Source organism: Cryptomeria japonica, chromosome 2 (assembly GCF_030272615.1).
Source record: "Cryptomeria japonica chromosome 2, Sugi_1.0, whole genome shotgun sequence".
Taxonomy (NCBI): Eukaryota; Viridiplantae; Streptophyta; class Pinopsida; order Cupressales; family Cupressaceae; genus Cryptomeria; species Cryptomeria japonica.
The window spans coordinates 151,685,508-151,696,856 of record NC_081406.1 but is presented as its reverse complement, the minus strand read 5'-3'; the positions used below and the strand labels follow the sequence as shown (position 1 = coordinate 151,696,856).

The 11,349-nt window shown below is 37.6% G+C and overlaps 1 protein-coding gene across 1 annotated transcript; it reads right to left on the bottom strand.

Moving 5' to 3' along the window:
- Positions 1-1,056: 1,056 nt before the first annotated feature.
- On the bottom strand, positions 1,057-2,383 carry LOC131071324 (uncharacterized). Its single transcript, XM_058007114.2, has 2 exons — positions 1,854-2,383; positions 1,057-1,411 (listed from the first exon to the last, which is right to left on the bottom strand). The coding sequence occupies exons 1-2, from the start codon at positions 2,247-2,249 to the stop codon at positions 1,235-1,237; spliced, it is 573 nt and encodes a 190-aa protein (XP_057863097.1). The 5' UTR covers positions 2,250-2,383; the 3' UTR covers positions 1,057-1,234.
- Positions 2,384-11,349: the final 8,966 nt, after the last annotated feature.

Sequence of the window (11,349 nt, the reverse complement as noted above, 5' to 3'; positions counted from 1 at the left end):
TGATTGAGGAACATCTTGCTTTCTCCACTCTCCATTGTGCTATTATTACTTATACTTTCAAATTAGGGTGTTTTTGGACATATCATGTTTTACTTGCATCCTTCATTATGTTCTACAAGTATCTTACCACATTGTAGGGACTCACCTCATCCTCTATCCTATTAAAATCTACCTTTAGCATCATCTCCACCTTATGATTTCCCTATACTAGGGGGCACCTTACACCATGATGAATATCTCTAGTCTATATGACATACACGATTATCATTTGATATTTGCCTACTTGTTTGGCACACAATGCTATCTATGCCACTTATTTTACATACTTTATGCTCTTATATTCTTACAATTATTTTTCATGTCCTATTTTTCTCTTTGCACATGTTGTATGAACCAATTGAAAGGTGTGAATTTGTTATCACTAATGTTACTACATATAGACTCTTAAACATGGCCAAATATACCTTGATCACATGACATGGCAATGCCCAATAGTACCATCACATTAGGTAGAGAATGTTACTACATATAGACTCTTAAACATGGCCAAATATACCTTGATCACATGACATGGCAATGCCCAATAGTACCATCACATTAGGTAGAGAATTACTACAACACTTTCTATCACCACATTAGGTAGAGAATTACCACAACACTTTCTATACAAGAAACTCTACTGAATCATTTTCCTAGTTAGTTAAACCAAGTTTGTAATCTGCATCTATTTCACTTTTGTGACAAAAGTTGTTGAATTACACATGTATTTCCTTTACTTCCAAATTCTTATGAAATCTGCTGCTAAGGAAGATGACCACAATGATACTCAATTTTCAATTGAATCTATTATTTTACATAAATTTCAATATCCTTTTTATATCTAATATTTAATTTGCATGCATATTTAAGAATGTTTTATCTATTTAAAAATAAATATTCATTTAAAATTCACATTCATCTCAAATTAGAAGCAAAATATAATGAAAAAACATGAAAACCCAATGCCGATTTTCATTTATTAAACTACAGCACCAGTTCAAACATGACACAGGTCCATTGAATACGGATGATAAACAAACCAATCCAAGATCCATTGAATACGGATGATAAACATACCAATCCATGCTTCTTATAAAGAAAACGTTGAAAATTGTAATCTTATTTTTACACACGACTGTGCAGATCGCGTGAAATTCTATTATTAACAACATACATGGGTGAATTTTTAATGTCTTCATTGACGACCATGGTGATGACCATGGTGTTCATGGTGAGGCTCATACTTGTTGCTCTCATGGTGTTCATACACAGCGTAGCCCACCGCCCCAACAGCAGCGGCCCCAGCTATTTCTGCCTCCATTTTGTGTCTCCCTGCGTGCTCTGGATCCACTTTCGCCTCATATCCTTCGTACTGTCAAAATTACACATACTCAACAATCATTTCAGATGATTTGTTTTGCCATTCTACCATAGATCATATACCGTGTGATCCCATAACAAAAAATATATAAACACTTTTTCAAATATATGGAATGGAAAAATCAAATTAATTAACTACCCAATTGCCCAACACATCAAAAACAACTGTGAAGAATTTCAATTAACAGATTTAGAAGCAATAGCCTTCTATAGTCCACAACCTGCTGCTACCCAAGATATATTATTGGTGAATGAAAATGTTATACAGTTGAATTCACAAATCTCTTTACAATATAAAAAAATCTCTTTACAATATAAAAAAATCTATACAGTTGAATTCAGAAATCTCTTTACAATATACTTCATGTCTATAAATTGAAATCTATGAACAATTTATACCAAAAAGAAATTATATGCTTAATTATTAGACCTACCAAGGCAAAGGCACCTGCTGCTAGTGCTCCCACCTCAGTCATATGCTCACGATTCTTGTGCTTCTTTGCCTCTTCCTCTGCATATTGATATTGCAGGCCCTCTGATGAAGGGTAAGGTGCTGGTAAATAAGCCCCCGGAACTTGAGAATATGCCCCTGGTTGTTGTGGTGGAGGAGGAGCATATGGGTAAGCCCCTGGAGCTTGAAGATAAGCCCCTGGTTGTGGTGGTGGAGGAGCATATGGGTAGCCCCCTTCTTGATAGCCTGGGGCATATGGATAGCCCCCTTCTTGATAGGCATATGGATAGCCCCCTTCTTGATAGCCTGGGGCATATGGGTAGCCCCCTTCTTGGTGGCCATGGTGTTGGTGATGGTGATGGTGATGGTGGTTGCTCATCTCTTCCTCCTTCTGGAAAAGCAGAGTCTCTCTGAGATGAATAGAATGGACCAAGGAAAATTCTGTAATGAATAGAATTGACCTAGGAAATGAAATGAAATGAGTTTCAGATGAGTAGGGATTTTATAAGAAGAGAGAAATATTTTGCGTGATTTTAGGCTACATTTACTTGGTAATGAAGCAACAGTCATTGATATCTAGTTGTCTTCAATCAAAATGTAGAGTTCGACCTCCCTGCATTTGTACAATCTAAACCGGTATACTTGTTAGTGCTGGTTTATCTAGTGGTCTTGAAATAATAATGAAGAGTGTGACGTCCGGCCATGTGGTTGTACAATCTAGACCGGTGATACTTGATATTTCATAATGGCCGAGTTCACTTTGGAGAGAATTTTATCTGGCTTACATAAGATGTGCATTGTCAACGTTCTATTATATCTGGTTTAGTTGGGGCAACTTTTATGAGTAAGAGAAATGTTCTTAAAAGAATGCGTCATTGGGTTCACACCGTGTTTTATATATAATATTTTTAATATGATATATATTTCAATTTTATTAGATTTCAACAATTTATGATCATGATAAACAATTTTTGGATTTGATTGTGTGCAAGTTTTTAATCATCAACGTGTTGGATCACATTCTGTGATCCATCATCCCATTCTGTGATCCATCATCCCATTGAATGAGAGATCAAAGAGATGTAAAATCATTCATCTCCATAATCCATTTTACATCTCCTTGATTTCTCATTCAACCTGATAATGGATCACAGACTGTGATCCAAAATGTTGATGATTAAAAACTTGCACACAATCAAATCCTAAAGCTGTTTATCATGATATATATTTGTTTATTTTTTATTGTTCATTAGTTTGTGTGTTGTGTAAAAATAAAGATTATGCAATTGAAAGTGATTATTGAGAACTTAATTCAAAATTAAAATTATAGTACTATGGTTTTTATATCAACATGTTCAGATATATAGCATGCTTGACTATACATTTCACTTATCATCACTAGTTTGAATTTATTGAGGGCAATAAATCAACCTTTTTAAAAATTTTTTTTTTTGGAAGCAAGTAGTTGTTTTCACTTCAATTGTCGAAAGGATTTTTTAAGTTTCAAAATAGCATAAATACTATTAGCCAAAGAAAGAATTCAAGTTTAGAATTATAACTAAATAAATTAGTTTGAATGTAAATTTGACATGTTCAAACTAATAAATACTTGTTTTGTAGAGTCGATGTATTTTATAATGTAAGTATAAATTTGTAGGATACAAACTAACGCTTTCTTGATTTGTAGGCAAGAGAACTCACAACCTATAAATGAATTAAAACTATATTATTGATCATTGATTATCTTGAAATGAGAATCCATTGTTAGTGTTTACCATGGATAAGCTCTCTAGAATTAAAAAATACCTTGTTTAGCTATGCCTTCTGATGCTCTGCAAAAAGAGGGTTAGAATATCTGTTCGAAGACAACACACACACAAGAGCAAAAACATTAGTGTTAGCAAGAAAAGATTATTCTAAACAGGCATATCAAAAGAGATACTAAAAGCATGAGAGAATATTTAACTAAGGAAGTAAATATGATGAGACATCTCCAAATGCCTCCTAACATGCTCTTAGCTCCTTCTCCTTTGTTCGTCTCCTCTCCAAGTTCCAAACTAGTGTAGCTCTCAACAACTTTTTGCACTATGGATGCTTATGGAGGTTTGAGATTGAAGTATTTGCTCTAAATGTGAATAAAAATCTAATATTAGATGCTATGATGCTAAAATGATTTATTTTAAACCAAAGTGACAAGATATTTAGTGTTTTATGCTAAATGCTCTCTAAAATTCTCTATAACTTAGATGCATACAAGTTTTCAAGATTATGACTATGAATGCAAAATGCTTGAGGATTTGAAAATGAGGAATGTGAGCTCTATTTATAGGAAAAATGGAGCAATGGATGGTTGAGATTGAGTAATCTCAACAAGGGTCAGGATTGAATGATATTCAATCCATGTGAAGGCTTTCAACCCAATCCAAGTGTCAATGTGAGATAGGTTGAGAGGAGAGGGAATAAGCATTAAATTCTTGACATGACCTGATAGTTAACTTGGGAGTTAAGGTCAAGGTTAGGTTGAATGAATAAATTCTTTATTCAAATAATAAAGCTTTTATCCAATAGATAAACTCTTGTGCAAAGGCAAAAGGGATAACCATGGTCAAAGCAATAAATGCTTGAGGAGACACATGAGTGCAAGTTGAAATAGCCATAAATGGTTATATAAGAGCCTTAAATGGTCATGTAAGAGCCATTAGTGGTTTTGGAAGACTTTGGAGGTTAAATTGTTGAACACACAAAGCATTTAATGCTTTTCAAAGACTTTGAAGTCTTTGAGAAGTGACTCCAAGTTGCTTAAGAATGTGACAATAATTAGGGGATGAATTAGGCTAATTAGGAAGGGGTTAGAAGAATCTAGAAGGGGTTTAGGCTTGCAAGTGGATTTGGTGGGTGAGGGAAAATAGGATTTTTATTTAAAATAAATTAATTTATTTCAATAAATGTGTGCAAGTTGCACTTGTAGGAAAATGCAAGTGGGGGGGGAGATAAGTGATTTAAATAAATGTTTGATTTAATTTATTTAAAAGAGGAATAGGGGATTAAATGAAATAAATATGATTTATTCATTTAATTGATTGTGAATTTGGTTTAATGAATTAATTAAAATAAATTGAATAATTTATTTAATTAATAGAAGAATGTTTGAAGATGAATTAATTAAATATTAATTTAATTAACTGATGGCTTAGTGGATTTTTAATCAAATAAATATGAAATATTCATTTAATTAAAATGGACAGATTTATGCGACGACATTTGCCCCTCTTTGAGACGGTGCGGTTTATCGCGTCGTTTCAAAGAAAGAAAAATAGGTGTGAAGAAATGCCCCATAAAATGTTAATTTAATGGGTGGTATGCCCCTTCGAGAGATGGGCCGAATTTTTTTGAAAAATCGGGCGATCTCTCGAAAAAGAATGAAAATTGGCAGGGTGATAGAAGAGAAGAATTTAGCAATACAGGTGAAGAATGGGAGAAATCGAAGATAAAATGGAGAAATCGGAGGCTCGGGAAGTTCACGGGGACCACGGCGGTGAGCGAGAGAAAATTACAGTTACGACGAAGGGTTTATATGGGGAGAAAGGGGTGAAAACAAGGTCATTTGAATCCGCGATTATAGTGAATTTAGAGCTCTAATAGTGACATTTTGGAGGAGCAAGCAACAGTCAGGATGCCGGTACTAGTAGCAGAGCACCGTTTTGAGTGAGTCTGACGATTCTAGCGGCCAGAGGACTACGGATCAGCGGTACGCAAATTTGAAATTTTGAATTTTATGTATTTTTGACATGTTTTTTGCTGAGTCCAAGTTGAGTTAGGACAATAGCGCTGAAACTATGTTTTGGCGCTATTGTCCAATTAATTAGTGCTTTTGTGCCGCAATGGCGCTATTGTGTTGTTGTTTGAACGCTTTTAAAAAGATGAGCGCTATTGCATGCATGTTTGAGCACTATTATTTTTGTAGCGCTATTGAGGGGTCAATTGAGCGCTTTTGATGTTAAGTAGCGCTATTGCGTAGCTGTTGTAGCACTTTTGTGATTTGAGTGCTTTTATAGGGTTGATTAAGCGCTTTTGTTAGGGGTTTAACGCTATTGTGTAAAAATTAGCGCTATTGTTTGCAAGATAGCGCTTTTGTTTAGGAAAATAGATGCCCTAGTTTTTGTGAACAAAAATCTCCCGATGCCAATGATGAATGGATAGAGATGTGAAGTGAGAGTTGTTTTGAACCATGGCAACCCTGATGAGACTTAGGTCATTAGGATAAATGTCTATTTAAGTCTAGGTGTGCCATGATTGCTTACCTGTTGAGACCCGAAGATACTTGATCAAAGTATCTGTTGATAGTCTAGGTTTAAACTTAAGAAAGTTTGAAAATAAAACAACTAATGATGATTGATCGATGCCCGTGTGTAGGAGGATCTACGCGTCTTACAGTTGCGCGAGAGACATCCGGCTACACAAGGGCTACGGTACCAACTAACAGAGGCCGAGATTGATTGTATTGTAGCGACTGGGCTGTATGATGTGATGTATATGCCCGTGATTTGGATAAATCACGGTTTGATTACAGCGTTGGCAGAGCACTGGCACAGTGAGACTTGCATGTTTCACTTAGCGCAGGGGGAGATGACGGTGACACTGGAGGATGTGTGGCGCATTCTGCATATTCCCATTCAGGGTGAGCTAGTCACATATGATAGATCATGGGGGACTCTAGCGGTGCAGAGATTTTTTGATGAGGACATGTACATTGATGATGGCTCCATAGCCTGGGAGGATATTGCTGCTTTGTACGAGCCATTGCCAGCAGTTTTGTCTGGGATTGTGGGAGGGCTACTGTGTCCTAATAGGCGATCGCATGGTCTGGCCATTGGGTGGGGACAGGCTATAGAGCTGATGATGATAGAGGGGACCTGATTTGCCTGGGGACCGTGCATGTTAGCGCACATGCATCAAGAGCTGCATGAGGTAGTGTACCGCGAGAGAGGCTCCTTGGCAGTGGGAGTGACGCTGCTACACATTTGGGCGTGGGAGCACTTACCGGTGACTCGACCAGTGAGTCTGAGATTTCGGGCAGTTGACCAACCCTATATGTTCATGTACAGTGGTATGATGAGTCAGCCCCACTTGGGGAAGTTAGAGTGGTCGCGGCGGGCGTTGGATGACATGGATGCAGTGATTTGGAGACCCTACATTGAGTGCGAGCCCTGGGAGGATGATGTAGAGGCATTTCCATATGTATTTATGACCCGATTCCTCATTGGGAGAACATGCTATGATGTAGAGAGACAGGTATCGGGCAGGGTGATGAGACAGTTTGGGCGACAGCAGGGATTGCCGAGGGGATCAGGAGAGTACGCCAGAGTGGTCTAAGAGAGATATGCATGGGGGCCAGTACTTCCTTATGATCAGGCATTGGCAGAGTTCCAGATGCTTTAGGTGAGGCCATGGGATATACGACCGAGGGTGATAGATGCAGGGGTATCAGAGGAGTATACGTAGTATATGGCAGCTCATCCGATTCTGCAGATATCAAATCCAGTAGAGCCGATTCCTGATTTTGAGGAGGAGAGGGGACATAGACAGAGGAGGGGAGGAGGTCGAGGACCGATGATAGGTGGATGAGGGAGGGGGGATGGTGGTGACGAAGGAGGAGGAGGAGGAGGAGGAGATGGTGGAGGTGGCAGAGGAGGTGGTTTAGGTGGTCGGGTCTAGCAGAGAGGGAGAGGCAGATTGCCACTGCGGATATCACAAGGACCGTTGGTGCCGGGAGGAGTCAGATTAGGTGGTCGAGGTATGGAGAGGGAGATATTGATGGACAGAGGGGAGGGAGCCACTAGAGAGGCACATATGGATACAGGGGAGGGAGCGACAGGGGCTGGTGATCTTCGGGATCATATGCTAGCACATTTGTAGACTCAATTGACAGCAGTCGAGACACGGGTGGAGGATCTGGAGGCAAAGGTTGCAGCGAGAGATGTGCAACTATTTGCACGAGAGTCGAAGCTATCTGTAGTGCTGTAGGAGAGGGATAGTGTGGTGGAGAGATTAGCGGAGCTGCAAGAGAGAGTCCGGGTTGGAGTAGGAGCACAAGGTCCTACTGGGGAGGTGATGAGACAGTTTGGACGGGCATAGGCTGAGATAGAGTATTGGTGGGGATTATATGAGCAGGTGGTGCCAGCTAGTCAGCGAGCACTGAGCTATTCCCAGATGCGACAGACCAGGTCAGAGTGGTCTTAGAGGATGCAGAGTAGTGGGGGTGTGATGGGTCCACGACGGAGAGAGGTGTCAGGTGGTGCAGGAGCTAGTGGGGGTTTGATGGGGCCTCCATGGAGAGATAGATCAGATGGTGCAGGGACTAGTGGGGGAGCAGGTGGTGATGGTGGTGCACCATCTGGTCAGAGTGGCATCTGAGAGAGCATTTTGCATGCATGTATTTATATTGTCATTTTGGACTATGTCTTGGATAGCTCTTGGTAGTCAATTTTGTAGACTTCATTGTACTCTGATACATGAGATGATATATATGAGGAGATCCCATATTTTGGTGATATGCATTTTGATAAATATGGATGTTATGCATGATGATGAGTTTATGAGTGTATGCTTAGATGGATACGTATATATGTATGTATTTATGAGATGATTCCTATATGCATATTTTATGATGATTTATGATGTTGGATACTAACATATGAATGCAGGTTTATATATGTGTGCATGATTTGTTTGATGTAATGCTTTATGTATGTAATGTCATGATGATGATGTATGCTTATGATGATATAGATAGGATTTTTTGCTTCATGTCGATATAATGATGAGATAATGATATGCAATGATGTTAATGTAATGAATCAATGATTTATTTATGGATATGCATCTATATGGTGAAAAATGAATGTATATGTGGATAAACAAATGTAAAGTACAAATGTTTAAATGAATGCATATGTAAATGAATGTATATGTAAAATGGTATGAACCAATGTTTGAGACAGATGGTTTTATGATTCTAAATGCCTAAAATATGATTAAGTAAAATAATAATGTGATGATAATGCAACTTATGGTTAATAACTGCACCTTAATGCAATTAAAAAGGGATAATGAATGCAATTTTAAATGAATCCTAAAATGAGTATAATAAGACACTAATAATGGATAAATGAATGCACTTTTTAACTAATGAATAGATAAATGAATGTATGCAACGATAAATGATAAAGGATAATAAAGGATGATAAAATGATAATTGATAACTGACACTAAATGAATGCATAGTAAATGGCTAATACAATCAAGGACAATCGGTTTATATGAATGAATCTAAACATTATGCAATGATGAAATGATATAAGAAGACTAATGTTAATAAATGATAATGAACTATATGTATTTTAAACAACTAAAATGATATGAAATGTACTTGATGCACATGCAACTAAATGTAATGATGATGATATGATCATGATAGATGAATGCAAGGCTATTTATACTTTGCATGATGCACTGATGATGTATTAGAGTACTCGGTCACGATTGTATCCAAGACCAGCTTAATTTTTCACATAACTGCTTACATCAATTTTGTTCACATTTGCATACAAAAATCATATATATGAATGAGTGAATGGATGGGCGATATGCAACATAATGCAACATATAAACAGATGAGATGAAATGACGATCCATAGTGCTCTGTTTTCATCATTGATCTTTAAAATGTTGTAAGAAAATACAAGCAACTTGACATAATGATTCAAGACATGACCAAAGTATTTCTTACATGGTTTTGATATAGCAAGTTAATATAAACAACTTGATATAATGGGTCAAGTTGACCAGAGTATTGCTTGCAGAACAGACAAGGATCATCTCCGTTTATGCATGAATTGGATCGTCCTCCTTGATCTTGGGCTGATCATATCCTGAGACAAGTTCATACCTTAATAAGAGACAAAAACCTTTATCCAAATTGGATGAGGAGGAACCAAAGAAGGAGAATTGTTCTTGTATGCAAACAGTATATACATAAAGAATAAATAATATGGATCCTTGGTAATGGTTAATGCTCATATGGTCGAGGTATACGCTGTAGTCAGCAAGCCGTAGTGATCTATGACTGCTTTTTGCATAAAATCAGGTAGCTTAGTGAACTTGCCACGTAGACACCATTAGTACATGCCCCAAAACTTCATCAAAATAATTTACAAAAGATACACAAACAATGTTGTAGGAACCTGATATATATAAACGAATGAATTACTCACAAATCAACCAAGTATTTGATAGCTTTAAACATAATTTTCTTGTCAAAGAAAATGTTATTTTGTCTTTGTTTTGGTAAGGAAGGATACATCCTTGTTGAAGATAGTTTGAGTGTTGATGTTGATTGTTTGGCCGATTTTGAGAAGTGATCATCGTGTGAGTATTTTTCAATGTTTGTGTGGTATCTGCTCGGATGAGTATGTTCAATGTGTGGCCATGTTTTTCTATTTGATTTTCAATGTTTTCTGATGTTTTTGGATTTTGTGAGACATTTTGAATGTTTTTGGTATTTTGCAAGATAGTTTTGAATGTTTTTGGTATTTTGTGAGATATTTTTGAATGAAGAACTCAATGAATCACAATATAAGGTAGAATCCACTTCAATCAATAAGTTAAGGGCATTGCCCTTAGTTTAGACATGACTATGAAAAAGTGGGATGCAAGACGCATGAAGTACTTTTCTTGATTGTAAATCAGTGACAAGCCATGGTTTGGATGGATGGATGAATGGATGTAGTGAATGTGATCACAACAAGTCTAAAAGACAATGGAGCCATAGCCTTTACGAGTGGTGCCTGTTTGCTAGGTTTTCACCATCGCACTTACCCAAGGTGCCACCGGAGTGGTTGTTCACCGTTTGGATGCATGATTTTTTCTTTACTATTTTGATGTTTTTTTGTATTTTTCTTCAGGACCTTTATCTGGATGTTTTTGGTATTTTTGCCAGTATGTAGGGGAGCCTGATGCTCTGTGCAGCTTATGTATAAAATCGATTGAGGTGCATGCTGTTGATCGGATCTGCTAGTGGTTCTCCTTTTGAAGTAGCCAACTGATATGCCTCAGACCCAAATACAGCAGTAATAACATATGGACCCAGCCAATTTGATTCAAACTTTCCCTGATGTTCTCGGTTGGGTTGGTTACGAGGATTTTCTCGAAGAACAAGATCACCTACCTCGAATGTACGAGGTCTAACTTGATGATTATAGCTTTTGCTCATGCGCTGCTGATAGGCCTTGAGGTGATTGTATGCAGCTCGTCACTTCTCATCAAGTAGCTCTAAGTCTTGGAGACGGGATACTCTGTATGCTTCATCATCGATGAGATTGTGCAAGGAAACCTGTAGTGATCGTATCTCAACCTCAATAGGTAAAATAGCTTCTGCACCATAGACCAATGAGTAGGGAGTTGCGCCTGTAGGGGTTCGA

Excerpts from the sequence above, each read along its gene's own strand:
- LOC131071324 (XM_058007114.2), bottom strand. The coding sequence starts at position 2,249 with ATGAGCAACCACCATCACCATCACCATCACCAACACCATGGCCACCAA. Across the intron at positions 1,412-1,853 it reads CAGCAGGTGCCTTTGCCTTG|TACGAAGGATATGAGGCGAA; the intron begins GTAGGTCTAATA and ends TAATTTTGACAG.